This window comes from Vicugna pacos, chromosome 27, assembly GCF_048564905.1.
Source record: "Vicugna pacos chromosome 27, VicPac4, whole genome shotgun sequence".
Taxonomy (NCBI): Eukaryota; Metazoa; Chordata; class Mammalia; order Artiodactyla; family Camelidae; genus Vicugna; species Vicugna pacos.
In genome coordinates this window covers 6100724-6121208 of record NC_133013.1, presented here as the reverse complement: position 1 = coordinate 6121208, position 20485 = coordinate 6100724, and the positions used below count along the sequence as shown (strand labels likewise).

Here is a 20485-nt window from a genome sequence, read left to right as displayed (position 1 = left end):
TCATCACTCTTTAAAGGTGCTCGAGCCAGGCTGTGCTGATGACTCATGTGCAGTGAAGGGGTCTCTGCACTAGGGGCCTGGGGGGCTCCCCTGGGCTGAAACTCTCTGAGGGCACCAAGGCTGTGGGGACTGAGTCACCATGTGGGAGGGTGGCTCTGCTCCCCCGGGGAGCAGGCTTCCTGGGGAGCCCCTTCCTACAGCCTGCAGACGTTCCTGACACTCCGCAAAGGCAAGGCGCAGAGGGAGCGTGACTTTGATTGGTTTCATGTGTTCCTCTTTTGGGGTCAGCAATTAGATCGGGTTCGTTGGTCTCTTAATAATCTGATCTGAGGCTGATTTGAGGCTCTAGTTACCTGATTAGTAATACTCCAGTCCTGAGTTTCCATATTAAATTATGGATTATCCATGCTTTGTATCTCTTGAACTCAGTCTGTGCCCTGGAAATGCCATGCAATGGGTTTGGAAATCAAAGCAGAAACCAATCACCTTCCAGGCTGCTTCCCTGGTCCCTCAGGTGGTTTTCAGTTGTTTGAAGGCTCTGAAGCCCCTCTCCCTTGTCCTCTTTTCTGCTTTCCCACCATCTCTAATCCTGGATCCTGGGGCAGACCAGCCTCTCTCTTGAGGGTGTTGATAATCTCAGACATCATGCCTCCTGCCATGCTGAAGTTTGCAGCTCTTCCTTGACTGGATGAAAGTAGTAGAGAGGGCAGAGGGCATGGAGGGGACCCAGAACCCCATCGTGCATTGCAGGGATTCTCCAAATTGTAGCTCTGCCTGGACAGAGCATCCTGTCACCCACTGTGTGGCCCAGAGGGAGGTCAGATGGCTCCTCTGGGGTCCCTGAGCATGTCTGGTGGTGGGCAGGGCTCCTTGGGGGGTCTCAGTTCCTTAAGACCCAAATCCCCACTCCGTGATGACAGGACCTGGCTATGGGCATCCTATTATGATGTCCTAAAGCGGGTAGTCTAAAAAGTAGGACTTGTGAGCATCTTCACAGGTCTCCTCTCCCAATGAGAGGATGTCTTGGCTTTTGGAAGATGGATGCAATAAATGATAAAAAGATGTTTTGCTAGTTGAATGGCCATCTTGGCCAAGTCAAACCTGGCACAGGATTGTGACATATTTTCCAATCTGTATTAACAGAATTTTTTAAAGGTTCCAGAAACTGGAATCATTAACTGGTAGAATATGTTTATGCCTCATCTTGTGTGATATTATATCCATCCCAACTTTAATTCTTTGCTGTATCCCAGAATGTCATTATGGTTTTATTATGGTGGTATAATTCAAGTTCAAAACAGAGTTAAGGATCTTTTTGTTTGTTTTATGCACCTGGCTTAATTTATTGAGCCATGGTAAAACAGGTTACCCAAAGAAACCTTATCAGTGGACAGGGAGATAAAAGTTTCCCAAGAAATCAATCAGTTATTGAATTGACATGCTTTCTTATCTTATCTTGAAGATGCTTTATGTTTGTCTCTTAGAAAGTTTTTTAAAAAGGCAAGACAACTTCCTAAAAACCTAGGGACCTAAAAAAAAAATTAACTCATTATTTAATCTTGATTCAGTTCTTAACCAAGCTGAAGAAATAAAAATGGTCCTGAGAGTAAGTAAATGCTCAACCTCTTGTGGCAAAACTCAGCACTAAGTGGCAACATGAAATACCACACACACACACACACACACACATACACACACACCCTGCTAGAAGTGACCTCCTTTTTTCAGAAGTAGTGAGACGCACAGAGCAAGACAGTTGGATCATTTCTCTGTACAGCTTTCTTTTCACTCCTGGCTTCTCAAGGGGGCCGCTGATGGGTCCCTCTGGCCAGATGGGATCCTGTCAGAAATGAGAAGAGTGTTAAATCCCTGCTGTCCCGCTGAGCAACACAGGCGACTTATAAGAGGATCTGGAGAGAGAACAGCTCTCCTGGCCATTGGGCACAACTGATCTCTGGCAAAGCTACCTGCCTCATATAGGAAAGAGGGGTGCCCACCATTTCCCGAGCCTTCTGCCCTTGGTGTCCAGTGCCACCGAAAGTCTGCTTCCCCACCCCCGATCTTGGTGACATCACTTTCCCCTGCGTAGTTGTGATACTGAGTTCTGTGGGACGTCTACAGTCACAAGTCCACATAGCGTCTTCGGAAGAGGAGAGGTTCCACTCACAGGGGCTGTGACTTAACGTGTACCTGCTGAGTTGAACAAGGTCCGGGAGGCTCAGACATTGAGATAAAAGTATTTCTAGTGATATATTTATAGCGGTCCCATGCTGAGCGGGTGGTCTGTGCAGGCAGCCCTGTTGGTCTGGTAAATGCTTGAGGTCTCTCAGTGCTGCCCATTCCCCAGCACCGGTGCCTGGGCTGCACCTGTAGATGAAGGACCAGGCTTGGAGCTACGGGTCCAGGAGGGCTGCTGCCTGCTCAGGATGACGGTGCTCCCTGCGGTGCTGGCACCTCACCTTTGTGCCTCTGCTGGGTGGTTCCTGCCTCCCCCCACCCCGCCCCTGGCTCCCTCTCTCTCCAGGGAAGATGCTTGGCATTCCAGGTGACAGTCCCTGCAGAGCCGTGACGTCTCCCGCTCTTTCCCCACCTCTCTGGAGCCCATCGGCTCCACATCAGCACCACAGCACTGTCCAAGGTCACGGCACAACTCGGTTGTTTCCCTGAGCCTAGTCACCTCCAGGGCTGCTGTAAACAGTGCTGCTGTGAGCATTGGGGTGGACAGTGGACATTTCTAAGGTCTAATGCTGTGTACTCTGGAAACACGGCTCTGAGATGCCCACCCCTTCCACCCAGACTGCTGCCCTGGAGCCTCCCCAAAGTAGACATTCTGGAACCATCACCAGGAAATGTGCTGCCTCGAGAGCCCCTTGGCCGTTGTGCTACAGCAGATGAAAGGCAGCTTCTTAGGGCCTGGGGGCTGTGCCACGCAGGCAGATCCTCTCCTACCGGGACCCGCTGTCTTGGGCGCATTCAGACAAGGAACCACAAAGAGGTGGCCCACAGCCCTCCTCCCTCGGCTGCGGGGTCTCTGTGAGGCTGGCACAGTCTTGATTTCAAGGTCCCAGGGAAGGGTTATAACCTGGGCCAGCAACACACTGTTTTGTCTGGGCTGGTCCCGGGTAGGTAAGAACAGACCCGATTTTCACTCTCAAGAGTGTTCCAGCCGCTCTAGTCTCCAAAGAAAACCAGGGACTCCCAAGGGATCCCCACTGCCGCGTCCGGGGGAGCAGAGGACAGACTGCTGAGAACACTTGTGATTTACATGGACAGACTGGGGGAGACAGCGTGGCGCTCACTGCTGGAGATGAGGTCATTTCTAAAGCATTTAGTTATTAGGGCTCTATATCAGCAGAGGATTCTGGGATGGGGGTTGGGGAGGGCGTTGGGAGGAAAATACTTGGGATGGGAGAGCTTTTCAATACTAATTGAATGACGAGGCCATTTGAAAGAATGCATAAGGCAGGCAGACGGGAAAGGGAAAGCACAAAATTACCTGTAACAAAGGAGCCCGGTGACCTGGGCCCCGTGGATCTAGTCACCTGCTTGGTTGTGGTTATGGTTATGTTAGCAGATGGAGGGGCCCCTAAATTAGGAGGCCCACCAAAGTGTGGGTTCTTGCTGCTGACCGTGAAAGAATTCACTCAGCAGACACAAATGGACAAAGTGACAGCTGCTGCATTGCTCAGAAGGGGAAATGGAAGGAAAGTGCTGGAGCAGGGAGAAGGGAAGAGAAGCACTGGATGGAGGAAGAGGTGCTTGAGCTGGGAGCCATCAGCCAAGACGGGCGGTAGGCACAGCTCCTGCCCGGGTTGGGCCACTTGGACTCTTTTGGGAGGCTTCTGCCATCATAGCCTCCCTTCCGGGTGTGATGGAGCCAGTCAGTCCTTGTTCGAGTTTTTCAGTCCTTGTATGGGCTTTTGTGGTTGTTGTCATGGCAGTTGTCAACTGTCACGGTGCTGGTGGGTGAGTCACTTAGCAGCTAACACGTTACAATTAATATATGATGTGGCTCAAGATTCACTGGAGTCAGATCCTCCACCATCTTGGACTGGGTGGGTTCTAATCAGTTCTTATTTCTTCTCTGCAGCTGCCTCTTGAGACTTAGATAAGAGTAATTGGTTTCTATTAGAGGGAGGGGCAGGGGTATGATCCTGGAGGCAGCAGCCTTGGTAACAAAAAGGAAAGTTGCTTTTAATTAGAATGCCTAGTGGACCCAGCCTTCCCCTAAAAAAAAATCTCCAAAGATTCTGTTCAGCCACGAATGTTTTAAAGGGAACTGAAGGAATAACTCAGTTAGTCGTTGAGATAGGTGGTCAGAGTCATTGTCATCCCCCAGTGCCTGCAGGTTTGTCCTAGTCAACTGCTTGGCCCAGCTCTTTCAAGAGTCAGGGAGGCCTGGGAGACTAAATCTTCTCTATAAACAAGAGGCAGGGGTAGGGGGGTGCACAGGGTCCTGCTCCCTTTCAGCTACACGGTGTGTACATGGGTCAAAACTCAACAGATTCCATGCTGGAAATGTGCATGCTTTACATGTGTGGGTTACACCTCGAGCTGTTCCGTGTCTCTGTGGCAGGTGAGTGATGGGTGAAGAACAGGATGCAGGCAAAGACCAGAGAGACCAAGATGGGCTGGTGCCGGGATGCAGAGGTTCCTTCAGGGGTTTGATTCGATGTGGAAATTGAGAGGCCCTGCTTGGGGAACCTCGAAGAAGGCATTAGACAATTGTGGGAGCTGAGCACAATGGTTCTGAGTGGCTGACCATCCTCAGGCCTTCATGGGGATAGCTGAGATGACACGGGCCGCAGCTTCCTCCAACAGGATCCACTTAGGAGGAGACGTGGGCCGTTTCTGTGTGAACAGTGGTGCCCTGCACAGGCCTGGCCCTGTTCACCTCCTGACGCATCTACCTTGCGAGACAGGAGCCCAGGTCACCACCCAGAGAAGCCAGAATGGTATGGCAAATACCACCCACGTTTGCCCAGTCTCAGCGTGTTTATGATATTTGCTTCTAATTATTTTTTAAAAAATAAGAACTCTATTATTAGATATTTTTACAGACCCCACTGAGAGCCCAGGCATGGCTCTCTCCGTCTCTGAAATTAGAGGGTGTCCAGGGACAGCCACTGTCCTGACGTGGGCTTTGCCATTCCCCTGCTGGTTTGCATACTTTGCTGAAATTTTGCATAAAATTGGATATCGTCGGTACCATAAGCAGTTTCCTGCTTCTGCCCTCTGTCTTTGATGTTTAGTGGCTTCTTGATGTTTATCTGCGTGGGTATGTATGTGGCTTGAGTTCTGTCATTTTAGATTCTGTCTAGTCTTGCAGTATCAGAATATTCTACAAGACACTTTCTGGCTCACATTCATGGCCATAAGTGGTTTCTAGTTTTTCTCTGCTGTCACGGCGCTGGCTGAACAGGCACACACTTGTGAGCAGGCGCAGTCCTGTACCTCTAGCAGGTGTGCTTGCGGGGTGTGAGCAAGTGCGCCTGCTCTTCTCTGAAACGTTTCCCGTTTCTCCGGGAGGGGGTGACCCTGACACATGTCCTCACCGCCAGCGGGGGGCGTGCCCTTGCTCCGTGCACATCCTCGTCCAGATTGTCTTGACTTGTCGTATATGGTCAATATAATGGCCACCTGTGTTTTCTCATGGACGAATTGCCTGTTTTGTCTGCTCTCCTGTTGGATTATTTGTTCCTGGTTCTAAATGATGAACTTAGTCATGAAAAATCTTATGCAGTCTGTGATTTGTCATTTAGTTTTGTTGTTATTGTTTTTAACTTTGTTTGCTTTTTAAAAACTTTTTGCTTTTTTTTTCCTTTTTTTTTCTTAATGGGCAGGGGGTAATTTCAGGTTTATTTATCTTTTTTAAACAGAAGTACTGGGAATTGAACCCAGGACCTTGTGCATACTAGGCATTCACTCCACCACTAACCTATACCCTCATCCCTAGCTTTGTTTTGGTTGTCATTTGTAGGAGAGAGGTTTTCAGTTTTTTACTGGTGGTTTTCAGTTTTTTACTGGTCTTTTTAAAGAAATTTAAGTATCATCTGTTTACAGTGTAGTATTGTATTAACTTCTGGTGTAAAGCATGGTGATTCAATTATACATATATATGTTTTCATGTTTAGTTTTAAGAGTTTTTTCATTTTCATATTCTTTGTGTATATATATATGTATTTATTGAAGTCTAGTCAGTTTACAGTGTTGTGTCAATTTCTGGTGTACAGCATAATGCTTCAGTCATATGTGAACATACATGTATTTGCTTTCATACTCTTTTTCACCACAGGTTACTATAAGATATTGAATCTAGTTTCCTGTGGTATATAGAAGAAGTGTTTTTTAAATCTATTTTATATGTATTAGTTAGTATCTGCAAATCTAGAACTCCCAAATTATCCCTTCCCACCCCCTTCCCCCCTTGGTAACCATGTTTGTTTTCTATGTCTGTGACTCTATTTCTGTTTTGTAAATAAGTTTGTCTGTCTTTTTTACAGATTCCACATATAAATGAGATCATGTGGCATTTTTCTTTTTCTGGCTTACTTCACTTAGAATGACAATCTCCAGGTTCGTCCATGTTGCTGGAAATGGCATTATTTTTATGGCTGAGTAGTATTCCATTGTATAAATATACCACAACTTCTTTATCCCGTCATCTGCAGATGGACATTTAGGTTGTTTCCATGTCTTGGCCACTGTAAATAGTGCTACTATGAATATTGGGATGCACATATCCTTTCAAATTAGAATTTTCTCCAGATATATGCCCAGGAGTATTATTGCTGGATCATGTAGTAAGTCTATTTTTAGTTTTTTGAGGAGTCTCCATACTGTCTTCCATAATGGCTGCACCAAACTACATTCCCACCAGCAGTGTAGGAGGGCTCCCTTGTCTCCACACCCTCTCCAGCATGTATCATTTATGGACTTTTGAATGATGGCCATTCTGACTGGTGTGAGGTGATACCTCATTGTAGTTTTGATTTGCATTTCTCTGATAATTAGTGATATTGTGCATTTTTTCATGTGCCTATTGATCATTTGCATTTCTTCATTGGGGAATTGCTTGTTTAGGTCTTCTGCCCATTTTTGGATTGGGGTGTTTGGGGTTTTTGTGATTAAGTTGTATGAGCTGTTTATATATTCTGGAAATTAAACCTTTATCAGTCGCATCATTTGTGAATTTGTTTTTCCATTCCGTAGGTGGTGGTTTTATTTTACTTATGGTTTCCTTTGCTTTGCGAAAGCTGGTAAAGTTTAATTAGGTCCCGTTTGTTTAGTTTTGCTTTTATTTCTATTGCCGGGCTACGTAGAATGCCCTAGGAGAACGTTGCTAAGATTTATATCAGAGAATGTTTTTGAGATTATACTGAAAGATATATAATTGATCTAAGTCTTCGGTGATTTTTGTGAATCATGATTATTTTTTCCTATTTCTGGCATGGATTTGAGAGTAAAGTACCTAAAGAGGGAGGAATTGTACTTGGATAGTTAAAATCCGATGAGTGGACCCTCTGAGAGTACGAGACAAAGATACCTGCTCTCACCGTCTTATTCATAATACTTGAAGTTCTAGCTACTGCTGTAAGGCAAGAAGAGGAAGTAAAAGGCGCACAAATTGGAAAGGAAGACACAAAACACTCACAGATGGCCTGATTGTCTGTACGGAAAACCCCAAGGCAACAGGGTACCAGAAAGACACAAACACAAACCACATTTCTATATTCCTGGCAGGGAATATGTAGAGATAAAAATTTAAGACACAAAAATCAACCTTAACCTAAGCCTCACATCTTATTCAAACATTAACTCAAAATGGACCACAGGCTTACGTGTAAAATGTAAAATTATAAAAGCTTTTAGAAAAAAAAAAACAACGGGAGAAAATCTCCACCGTCTAAGGCTAGACACAGACATGGTGCAGACTGGGAAAAAACAGTGCAAGCCACACATCTGACAAAGGACGTGTGACCCAGCAATTGTACCCTTGGGACACTTATCCCAGGGAAGTAAAAACTTGTGTTCAAACAAAGATCCGTGTGCAGATGTTCCTGAGCTTATTTGCAATAGCCAAAACCTGAAAACAACCCAGTCATGTATCAGCTGGTGAGTGAACAAACATGGAACCCTACTCAGCAGTAAAAAGGGACGGACTGTTTTTTTGTTTGTTTGTTTTGTTTTGTTTTGGGGACGGACTGTTGATACACGCCAAGGCTTGGATGAATCTTGCGGGAATTATGCTGAGTGAAAAAAAGCCAGTTCTGAAAAGTTACATGCTTTATGATTCCAGTAGTGTACTATTCTTGAAATGACAAAATTATAAAAATGCAGACCAGATGAATGGTTGACAGGTGTCAGGAAAGGGAGATTGTGTGGGGAGCAGGGAGAGAGGTGAGTGTGTCTATAAAAGGGCCACACGGGTGGGCAGGGGTGAATCCTTGTGGTGATGGAGGTGTCCTGTACTTGTCAGTCCTGGTTATGATATTGTGCAATGGTTTTGCAAGATGTTTCCACAGGGGAAACTGTGTGAAGTGTCCCCAGTATCTCTCTGTTATTTCTTACAAGTGCAAGTGAATCTACAGTTATCTCAACATAAAAGGTTTTAAAGACTTAGAATTTTATTCCTTTTCATCATTTTCAGTTATACTTTGTAATTGATAGATTCCCCACCTACTTAGATGTTGGTGATTTGAAGATTTTCTTAGACAGTGACTATAATAATTATCATAATACACATCCTTTAGTATCTAGTACAATTTGATCAGCCATGAAGAGGAATAAACAGATGTGTCTGTGAAAGGCCAGGTTTGCTGATGAAAAAGAAAACCCCACTAAACAGTTGACCACCCTCATCCCAGACCTTAACAGCCACGCTGAGGATTCTGCCCTCTGCGTTGCCAAGACGAGGCTGACGTCCTTCCGTGTCTTTTCCCACAGGACCTCCTCTTCAGCGTGTGTGCCCTCAACGTGCTCTCCACCATCGTGTGTGCGCTGGCCACAGCCATGTGCTGCATGCAGATGGTCTCCTCCGACGTCCTGCAGATGGTGAGTGGCCCCTTCCCCCCAACACACCAAAGTGGCGGCTCCAGCCAGTTAGAGACCAGTGTAGAGTGGACACTGCTGCCCTCCGCCCAGAAACCCTGAGGACAGTAAGCCCTGACAGCTCACGGGGCTTGGAGATCCTTGGAGGCCCTTCCACGCTGCCCTCTGGAACCCATACATTCGGTGCCACTGATGTACTTATCTTAGGTGTTGTTGGAGCTCCCCATCGATGGAGTCCAGCTACACTGCACGCCTCTAAGTGGCCCCTGGTGTGTGCCCCTGAGTAATTCTAGTGACAGTCCTGCAGCCTGAGACAGCCTCTGGGCCCTGCATGTCCAGAGCAAGGCACTTTCCCCAGGCTTCAGAATTCACTTCAGTACAGGAAGACTGTTTAGAGGATGAGTTCTTCTCGGATTGAAAAATGTCTCCTCTGTGCTTTGTTAATTAACCCTGAGCTCATAATTCAGGGGCAGGCCACAGGCTGGCCATCATTTGAGCCTCTGGCCAGGGTCTTAGAGAAAATGTAGTCCTGGTCCCCAGGGGGAGCAGTGAGACCAGGAGCAGGGGTCACACACTTATTAACATGCACAATAAGGAACGAAGGTGCTTGGTCGTTTCAAAAGAGTGGAACACGGCCCACAGCCTGCTGTGTCACCACTAAATTCAGCTCAGGAAGGGAAACGATGGGGGCGGTATTGCTCTTCGACGCCAAGGGTAGAAACGCTCCCCTCCTCTCCCTCATGGCCCCTTCAAGGCCTGCCCTGCCAGGATCCCCCCCAGTGTTTCATGCATCTCGTGAAAGAGAAGACAAGTTGTTCTTGTAGGAGCCTGTGTGATTTGTTCTTTCTCTTCCACCCCGTGGCAAGACATCAGTTAATCAAGACACAAGGCCAGGGAGCATCATTACGAAGACGTTAAAAATTCATTGTCTCTAATCGTATGCTCTGCGCGGTCTCTTTCTCCCCGTTTATATCCACACAGCTGTCACAGCGGGCTGACCTCCCCGAGAGGTTGCCGCTTTCTGAAGGATAGCTAATTAGGCAGTTATTCAGCAGCGATGAACTTGTGGCCTTGCTCATTGTCGGCGACTCTCTCCAGCGTGGTGTGTAAAGGAGAGGTTAAGTACTGCAGGGTTCCACTCACCTCGGCAGATTTTACTATTGATCTGTAAATACCCCACCAATTTGACCAAACCCACAGATCCAAAGGGCTGGAAATGCTGAAACTTTGCCTTCGTTTCAAGAATTGAAATGGAAATTACCAACTAAATAAGAATGAAGTCGGCTGTAGCTGTGGTGGTGTGTTGATGAAAACATAATGTCTGGGGCCATGTGTCTTTCCTCTGTGTGGTCCTGAGTGGCCTGGTGTCTGCTTGACCTAGAAAGCCACTTAGAGCAGACAGTCATAAAAATGGTGCGTACGTACCACAGACATTTTATTTTGACTTTAAATACACAAATAAGCATTTGTAGCAACCCCGCCCCCCAACCCCGGCTCCTTCTTTCGGTCCGGGGCCGTGATCTCTTTGATTTCGGGTCTGTTTGGTGTATCAGGTTGTATTTCGTGCATCAGCTTCACAGACATCCCCCCATCTCTGATTTCCAGATTTAGTCCCTTTAAACTGGAGCAAGAGCACGGTTCCCCAGGATGCTTTAAGATCTCCACTCTCGTACGGCTGCCTCGCCGGGACCTAACTTGGCAGCAGTTTCTGCTTAGCTATTCTTTTTCACTAAGTCTTTCGGAAGCATCCATCTTGGTTTTCACAGAACAAGCAAGTGTCGCTGTCTGCATTCATATTTCTTTGTGGGTTACACGAGTGACTAAAACTGGTCTTAGCCTGTGCGAGAAGGCATCGTGCTTCGGGAAGGTGTGGAACTCACCGGGGGTGGCAGGACCAGAGAGCAGCAGGTGCCTGGGGCGGGCATCACCCCAGTGTCTGGGGGCAGAGGGAGAGCCCCAGCTCGAAGAGAGGAGGTCCCCTGAGAAAACTTTTACTGTGGCAATAATCCTGCTCTTTCTGCCACGGACGGCACATCCTAAGGTGGGACTCCCTCTCTCCAGTGCAGACCCACAAGAACGGACCTCTCTCCAGCAGGGTCTAAAGTGCACGCTCCTCTCTTGTGGGTGATGCAGGCTGGGTGACAGTGATGCCCACACCAGGTGTGTGAACCTCACCTCAGCAGGTCCCACCCTCACTTGCCCACCAGGCACCTGTGTACCTGTGTCACCACACGGACCTGCTGGGGCTTTTACAGGTGGCCCAGGTCAAGCAGCACCACCTGGGAAAGAAGTGAGTCTTCAGGGCCCTTTTCTCCCCTGCGCACCCAGATGCAGGCTCAGATCTGCGCCTGGAGATCCCCATGCATGCGTAGCCTGGGAGGGTGCAGGTGCGTGCTTGCTGGCAGACAGTGAGCATCTCTGCCTGCCCTGAAGGGTGCTTGGGAGGCTGCCAGGTGAGAGGAGATGGGATCCAGAAGAGAGAACAGACCACGCTTGACTTTTGGGGTTGATTCCAAGGATGAGAGGAGTGGTTTTTGGTCCCGGTGTGTTCGTGGGTAAGGAGGCTGGGAAACAGGTGGGATTCAGGGAGCAGAGGTCTTGGAAAAGAGTTTTCAAAGGAAGTGACTTCATGGGGTTGGTTAAAAAGAACAAGCAGAACAAGAGGAAGAAGACCAAGGCAGAGAGACGAGTTAGATGCTCCCGCAAGGAGGAGATACAGTGGGCTGCGTGGAGGCGGCAGCAAGGAGGTGTCCATTCATGTGTGGAGTGAATGTTTCCAGGGCACCTGCTGGACCCGCAGCACCAGACCAGGCCCAGGGATATCGGCGTGAATGACACAGATGGACCCGATGGCCAGGGCCCAGTGGGGGAGGGACTTGCCTTTGGGATGTCAACACAGTTAGCAGGGGAGCTGGTTACCCAGCGGTGGAAGGCAGGAGGGCCAGAGCGGGCCCTGGTGACACAGGGACAACCATGGAAGCCGCTACCACCCCTAGAGCTGGGGGACAGAACCCAGCAGGAAGCCAGCTGCAAGTCTGGGAAACGTGTGTGGACATCCACACCCCTCCCCCCACCTCAGAGCAGAGTCCAGAGCCCGTGACCTTGGGCTCCCAGACAGACCCTGCCTCACCAGACAGATACTGATGGGTGTCGGGGAGATGCCAGTGTGACTGGCAGGCCTCTGGCTGCGGAAGCAGGGGCCCAGGGGAGAGGGCCACACACCCCTGGAAAGGCCACCTGGAGTCGAGGGCAGAAGCGGAGCCTGTCGATTAACCTTTCAAAGGCCTCCCTTGCATGGCCGCCTTCACTCATATAAACCTGCTAAAAGGGTCCCCGGACCACCTCACCTCTCGTGAAAGCCTTGTTCTCACTCCTGGTGGAACCGTACCTTCAGTAGAAGAGCGTTCTGGCTTTTGCTTTTCCTCCTTGAGTACATCACTGATTTTTCTGATTTCTGGTAGAGCCTAAGGCAGGCCGTATGCCCGTCAGACCTCTGGGGCGGTTGGCCTCGTCCCGGCTGCTTGGCTTTGTGCCATAGCATCAGGGCGAGTGCCTCCCAGAATGAAGGACGGTGGACACACACCCGCCTGCCCGTGGCCACTGGCTCAGCCCGCTCTTTGAGAGTTGAACACCCAAGCTGCAGGGCATTCCAGCTGGAGAGGCAGGGATGTGTTCCCTGTGAAGGAAACAGGAGCCGCATGTCATCTGGTGTGTTACATGTCTGGACGTGGTCACCATTCTCTCTCCATTCATCTAGAGCGTGCTGATTTCACAGCCTTGGACCATAGTCAGAATCGCGGCCTCACTCATAGTTATGCAAAAATGCTCTACGCACTCACCCCCCGGCCCCTCTCAACTCCAGGCCACCCCGTCCGCTGCTACCAGAAGGCATTTCCTACCACACAACTTTAATGGCACTGCCACCCTACTCCAGCACCCTCACTGGCTCCCTAGTGCCCCAGAATTAGGAATTAACTTCTAGAGCCTTGCCTACATTTGCTGTCCTTAAACACATCTTTTACTAGCTCGCCTGTTCTTCTGGAGCCTGGAGCACCTTCTGCAAGGCCCACTCGTTGAACTCTTCCTAATCTTTCAGGCCCCTTCACATGTCCTCTTCTTGGTTAACCCTTTGTAGACGCCCAAGCTTCCCACAGAGCTTGGAGAGTTCATCGTTCCCTTTGGGAACCGTCCTGGCTTGGCCATATACAGTGGACTCTGGGTCCTTGAGTCCCTGACCCCTCACCGCCCCCATGCAGGGGGAGGTCCCAGGGCCTGATCACAGTTGGAGGTACTTGCAGGGACGTAGTGGTTGGAACTAGAGCTGGGCTTCAGGCGTCTCCAAGCCACCGTGGTCTCTAGGGAGCAGCAGCCAGTGGAAAGAAGAGCCATTTTTGATCAGTGCCTCCCATGGGCAGAAATGGAGAGCTGAGCAGAGACGGCTTCATTTTAAGTGATTTCACCCCGTGTTGTTCAAGCAGCATCTCTGATTTAAGGTCTCCCCCCCCCAGAATGTTCTGGAGCTCGTTAAAGATTCTTTTCTCCCAAGCAGTGCTTTCCAAAGTGTGTGAATTCCCCAGAACTGCAAAATACTGATGGATCTTGTGTGTCCAGAGGGGCCTGTAAAGGAATATTTGAGAAATGTCTCACTAAGGGGCTAGACAGTTTAATGGATCTTTTGGTACAGGCCTTCCCAGGGCCTTGACCACACTGCATGGCCCCAAGAAGGCAGTACCAGCGTGGCCTTGCCCAAATCTGTTTCACTGCAGGGATTTGGGAGGGGGCGGGAAGGATATCCTAAGAGTCTGGTGATCTTCATGAACCTGCTTCAGGAAGTGCCATCTTGAACCCTGGACGGCAGACACTCCTCTATCCACCAGCTTTGAGTAGCATCCTTGGAAGAAACAGGTTTAGTGGCAGGAATAGAATTACAATTAGAATCAGAATTCCCAGACTGTGCCTTGCCTTGGAAAAGAGGCATTCTGCGTCACAGTGTAGGGAACAGATCTCGAATCCAGGCATTCCCCACAGAGCCATCGTTTTAAAACGTGTGTTTGGCCATCACTGCTGGACAGTTGAAATTACAGAAGTTCCAAACGGATCATTAAAGCTTGTCCGTAATGAACTGAATTAGACACAGGCCAGACGGGACGTCCTCAGTCACCCGGAACCTCCCTGTTTTCCAGTTCCTTCCCCAAAGGGCACCTTCTGCCAGTCCGGCCTGCGTGACCCCGCACGGCACTGTGCTCCACCAGACCCTGGATTTTGACGAGTTCGTGCCCCCGCTGCCCCCTCCCCCCTATTACCCTCCGGAGTACACCTGCACGCCCACCGCCGAGGCCCACAGGTGGGTCTTTCCGGGGACCCCTCCATGCCTGGTGCTCAGGCCCACGATGGGAGGCGGTCGTGGGGAGGTGGGGTGGCAGGGCCCTGCTCCTGTCGGTGGAGCAGAGTAGAGGGACAGGCGGAAAGTGGCCTGTGTGATCACTGATCAGAGAGAGGGGATAAAGGAAGAGGAGAGGCAGCTGAGAGCCCCCTGCTCCGCTGGCCTGTGCAGCGCAAACGAGACCCAGCCAGAGTGAGCAGTCCTGTTTCACTCTCACAAAATGCAAAACTTCTGTCAAGTTATGGTCATTTACTAGAACGTGTCAAACCTAATAAAGGCTTACTCGGCTGTGGGATGGTTTTCATTGTAATGGAAGGGGCCGTAGAGTTCCTTGGAAGTGTCTGTCTTTCCTGAAAAAAAAAAAACAAAACAAAAGTTAAAACTGCCTAGCCAATTAGGCTTTTTTTCACAAACACAAATGTCAGATGCGGGGAGTCATTTGGATGGCTTTGAGAGAAATGTGGACAGCTGGGCATCTTCCCCAGGGAGTGACAGTCCTGTGGTTTTGCCTTTCCAGGGGCCTCCACCTGGACTTTGCTCCCTCTCCGTTCGGCACCCTGTACGGCGTCGCCATCAACAGCCCCGGCCTGCTCTACCCCGCCGAGCTTCCGCCGCCCTACGAGGCCGTGGTGGGCCCGTCCCCTGCCAGCCAGGTGAGGCCCAGCCGGACCAGCCGGCAATCTGTTCCCTGTCCCGTGGCCCATGTCTGGGTCTCCCCAGGCCTTTCAGCCAGCCTGTGTGATGCTAGTCCTCTCGGCCCCGCACAGGAGAGGAGGCAGCGGACGCAGAGGGCAGGACCTGCAGAGATTGCAACCCAGGCCCAGGATTCCAACCCCAATATCCATGCTGATTTTCCTCGGCTCCCCTCAAATGTGTCCAGGCTGGTGTGTCCGGGAACATAGTGCAGAAAGAGGTGGCATGGGCCCCCAAGGGTGGAGCTCCGGTCATAATCTGGGTCTGCAGGGGGCTGTTGCCTGTTTCAGCTACTCACCAAGGTTGTTATCAACCAGAGATGTGAGAATGCTTGTCTGGATCCTTGGTCCTGTAGGAGGCCTGGCGGCTGTCACCCTCCATGGGTCTCAGGCCGTCTCTGAGCTGAGTGTGCCAGGCGCCCCGCTGCCTCAGGGAGCCTGACCCGTCACAGGCGTGCACTTTGCAAAGGTTAAGGAAACTTGGCCTCAGTTTCCTCATCTGTAAAATGGGACTATAGTAGTGCCAAGCACATTGGTTGGAACAGGATAGGATTGGGCACATGGCAGGTTCTGAGTCAGCAAAAGCCACTCAGGAGGAGCGGGAGCCCGAGGAGAGGGAGAGCCTGTGGTGTGACAGCCCTGCGGGTGTCAGGGGAGGACGGCCCACAGGACAGGTGCAGAGCAGATAGGGCTCGGGGTGGGGAGCAGGCCCCACAAAGCCTGGACTCAGACCAGTGGTCAGGAAGGCAGGCATGGGCCAAGTGCTGCCCGGAGGCTGTGAAGGGCTGAGCCCCACCACCTGGCTGAGCATAGAGGGGCCAGTGGACCCGTGTGCCGTGGCTGCCATGGGTCAGAGGGGCCGGATCAGACGCTCTTGAGTGGAGGAGGGGTGGGACCTGCGGAGGTGGAGCAGGAGTGTGGACTGTGGGGTGTCCTGACTCCCTGCAGGGCTTGTCAGTCAAATGCAGGTGCTGGGTACACCCCGGGGGCTCCTGGTCAGGGGTCGGGGTGGGCTGCTAGGGCGGCATTGCTGCCAGAGTCCCAGCGTCTGCTGCCGCTGCTCCGGGGGCACACCTTGGGAACCCGAGTAAATCACTTGCAAGTTGCTTGGCAAAGCGGCAAGGTCGGAGGGAGCTAGAGGGGGTGTGGGAACGGTCTATGGGGTGTTACCAAGGGGAGGTACCAGGGCACGGAAGGCTGACCCAGGCGCGGACAGGCAGCTCTGCCCTGTAACCAGCAGGGTCCCCGGCCAGGGGCCTGGAAACCCCAGGAAGCCCACGGGCTGTGTGACTCTCCTTGGCCACCTGGGAGCAGGAGGGAGTCCTGCTGCCTCCCCCTTAGCCCATTAGTCCGCCCCTCCATGTCCCCTTGGGAAGATGGAGACTGGTGTGATGGACGAGTCTGAATACCCCACCCTGTGGAGAGCCACAGGGCTGGACGTGCCTCCTCTGAGGCAGTGAGACCCCAGCAATGCTCCCGCCCCCCCCCAGGCCTTCAGGGCCCCCGAGTGCTGGGAAGCGGCCACTGGTTTTGGGGGTGACTACTGATGACTGCCCACACCTGCACCCAGAAGGATGCTGAGTATTTATCGCTATTTCACTCTTTTTTTCTAAGAATAGACTCTATCAGAGGATGATAATAATGGTTCTAAGACCGATATGACACCATTTTCCAAAAGCATCAGGAATGCTCTAGATGGAAATGTTCACAGAATTTTGGGGAGAGACCTTCTAAGAGCAAAGGCCTGTCTCACAGTAGCTTACAAGTGGCCACACGCATGTTGTCCCCAGGAGAGCGGGCCGTCTGCATGGCCCATTTCCCTCTGGACCATCGGCAGCATCTGCGATGAGGGGCCGCTGCAGCCCTCCCCTCCCAGAGCAGCCTGCACCTCCCCCGCTGAGTCTCTGACCCCAGGCTTAGCAGCGCTTCCCAGTCCCTAGTGTCCGAGAGTCTAGGAAACCCACTGGCGCCCACGGAGGGACAGCTGCGCCTGCCAGCTGCCCCCTTCCCTGGGCAGCCCTCCCCTTATAGCAGGACCCCTTGTTCCTGGGTGAACGAGGAGGCTAATTTGTCCCTTGTGAGGACAGTTGGCCTGTCCGCACTTGTTTGGATACAGCGAGGAAGATGTCCCGTAGGAAGCAAGCCCGCACTGTGTGGGTCTGTCTGGGGCAGGAGCTGCTCCTCCGGAGAATTATAATTTGGGAAGAAAAGCCCCACTTCCACTGAGCACTTTCGTTCTGACCCCCGTGGTGCGGCCACATTCAAGCTCTGCCATTCTGGCTTGGCTTGCAACGCGTCCTCTTTCCTGTGGTTTGAGGTTTATGGCTTTGGGGCAGGATTCAGAGGAGCACATTTCCTTCTATAGCAGGAAAGTTACTGGGAATCTGCCCAGTTGATGTCCTGTGTGAGTGCCAAGACTGGGCCCTGGTCCACGGGCTGTGGAACCAGGAGATGGAGGGGAGCCCCTTCCTGTGGCCCCGGGACAGGGACAGAGGAGCTCCTCTGGGGCCTCAGAGGAAGGAGTGGGGGAGGCTCACCAGGGAGGAAGGACGGCCTGGGAGGGACAGCAGGGGACGGAGGCGCAGAGCCGGGCTGGGGGACTTGAGGGACAGGAAGGATGTTCACGGAGGTCACTTAGGTGCACATTTCGTGACTGTGGAAGTCACACTGTTGAGCTGCCTTCGAACAACTGGGTGTTTGGGGCTGACATGACCCTGTAGCACTCCAGGACTTTCAGTGACAATACGGCAGGTGGGACTAGACATTGTGAGAAAGACAGTGGACGTGACAGAGGTGTGTCCAGCCCCAAGCCCCTCAAGTTATTATTTATATTTTCAAATGAAATAACCTTTACGTTTTAAAATCTGTAAGTGAGGTGTCTTCGAGGACTGCACCTAAAACTTTAATGCACCTTTTCCATGATGGCTGATAACTGCCCCCCGAGATCAGCTCTTTGTAAATCTACAGCTAGCTGGTCAACCTCACCCAGGAGCGGGAAACTCATTAACAGAAATCGGGCAGAATTTCCACGCCTGGCATCTTAGCCCCAGAGTCCCTAAAAGAAAGGGAGGTGAGAGGAACTTGGCTTATTTGCATAAATGCCAAGTGACTTTTCCATTACGATAAGTCGTCAAAAGTGTGCATCTGGGAATAAATAAAAACAGGCATTGGAGCATCCACGTTGCCTTACACAGCGACCTCTTCCCCTCTCCTGCAGGAGCTGTGCTCTGAGGCTTTACTGCTAAACTCAGATTTCAGTGCACATCCTATGTCGCAAACAGATTGCTTCCATGGCCCTTGTGTTTAATTGGAAATGCTGTCGGAACTGAGCAGCTCTTCCCCACAGCGTTATGGGGCAAGGTGGCTTTGAACGTCAGGGAAGACCAAGTTCAAATTAGACCTTGACACCTGGCTTGCAAGAGGTGATAGATGCCCTGCTCCCAGGAGCTGTCTTCTCTCGAAACCAAATTTGACTGGGAGCCAGAGGAAAGCCAGGGCCACTTCTGCAAAATCTGACACGAATCCGATTTCCTCCTGACCTGGTCCCACTGTGTATGTGATTTCTCTTGTTTTATTTATATTTTTTTTATTACCAGAAGCTTTATTTTTTTTCAGACAGCGGGTCCTGAAGTTGCCACCCACCCCTACCAAAAAAAAAGAGAAAAAAGAATCGAATAGAAGGTTAGACACAGAAAGAGAGTTATGAAAGGAAATGAACCTTAGGGGCATTGTTCCTGTTTTGTGACTTGGCGGGAGATACTTGGCAGAGATTTCCAACACAGGTTATTGTTGTGTCGTGACTACAAGGGAGGATGTGGAGTGTGAATTCTCCCCAACCCGATCCCCAATGCCCTCCCGGCAGAGAGGGGTGCAGAGTGCCGGCCAGTATTATCTGCAAGTGGAATCACAGGGAGTGTTCAGGCTGCAACACCACCCTGGGCCCAGAGACGAGGGAGGCAGAAATACTGGAATCGGGCCTCACCTTCCCCACCTCCCTCGAGCTCATTATTTGCAAGCAATTCTGAAAAAGTGCGAGGATTCAGAAGTCACTTTCTGAGCTAGCGCAGGGGCACGTGTGTGCAGTGCTCCTCGCGGTCAGACGCTGGCCTGGGCGGCAGGGGGGCCCCGTCCCTGCCCAGAGGGGAGGCTGCTCCTTCCCCTCACAGTCCCCAGTCCTCTCCAGGCAGGACGATCGTTCCAGAAGACAGCTGCAGAAGTGTCATGACTGTCCAACACAATGCGGGCGTCAGGGCCACCCGCTCCCCTCGACTGGCACGGAGTCAGACAGTGTGCGAGGGGCCCTGGGCAAGCTCAGCCAGGGAGGGGGCCTGGAGAGCAGCCTCTCCATCCCACGTGCAAAAGGCAGAGGGAAAGCGGTGCACAGGCCAGCTCTGGGGAGTTGAGAGCTCACTCAGACCAGGCTGTTTCTTAAATGCTCACCGGTGTCCAAACTGCTGGCCCAAAACATCACCAGTCCCATGACTGTGGGTCTCCATGGCCTCACTCTTCCCAGAGTGAAAGCAGGGAGAGAGGGAAGGTTCAGAAGGGGGGTTGGAAGTGAGGGCAGGGGCTGTCCTGCCTCCTCCAGGGACACAGGGATGCTGTGTGGCCTTCATCAGCCCCAAAAAGAGCCTGTAAGTGGAAGGCAGGGCAGGCTCTTGAGAGCCTCATAGCAGACGTCAGAGGAACGGGCTTTGGCCTCGGCAGTGGCGTCTTCAGCCTCGCATCCCTTCCCTGCAGATCTGAGGGAGAAGACTGCAGTGTGAGTGTGTGTCTCAGCACTTCTAACCACAGGACAAGCTCGAGCCTTGATTTCCAGAGGCTGCTGTGATGTTCCCTCCAGACCACGGTGACCTAGCACTGCCTCCTCTCTCCTGCTGCAGCTCACGAGTGCAGACCAGCAGGTGACCGAGCCCAGCTCTGGGGACCCGGAGGCCACCACCGGCTTCAGCACACAAGGTAATCTTTTCCTTTCCAGTATTTGAAATCCTAAGTTTCTAGTTTGCAAGCCTGTCTCTTTTCCTCCTGCTATGTCTTCCCATCAGTTCTTACTCTTTATAAGGGATGGAGTTTGCTGCAGCCTCTCCGGTGAAGCACACGTAAGTGCTTACCTGCTGCACCCAGTGAGTCAGAGCTAGGAGACCCCATGCTTCCCTGGGAGCTGTGCCCCCTCTCCCCCAGCGCCCTTTCTCTCTCACTTGCCTTGGGTATGGATTTGAAGGCAAGTACGCCTCATCTGGGGTAGACCCCTTCCGGAGCAAAATCCTAGCAGGCTCATGTCTGCTGGGCCCCTACCTCGGAGGAGGCTGGGCTGAGTAGGCGGGACCAGGGGCTGGGATCTCTCTGCCTGTTGGTTTTA

The 20485-nt window shown here is 51.3% G+C and overlaps 1 protein-coding gene across 2 annotated transcripts in view; it reads left to right on the top strand.

The window, feature by feature from the left end:
* Nucleotides 1-20485, top strand: part of ENTREP2 (endosomal transmembrane epsin interactor 2) — a 275220-nt gene that overhangs the window by 244345 nt on the left and 10390 nt on the right. For both annotated transcript variants that reach the window (XM_072950670.1, XM_072950669.1), the window contains 4 exons: nucleotides 8947-9054; nucleotides 14235-14395; nucleotides 14952-15087; nucleotides 20010-20085. In XM_072950670.1, the coding sequence (XP_072806771.1) occupies nucleotides 8947-9054; nucleotides 14235-14395; nucleotides 14952-15087; nucleotides 20010-20085 (481 nt within the window). The remainder of the gene's footprint in view (nucleotides 1-8946; nucleotides 9055-14234; nucleotides 14396-14951; nucleotides 15088-20009; nucleotides 20086-20485) is intronic.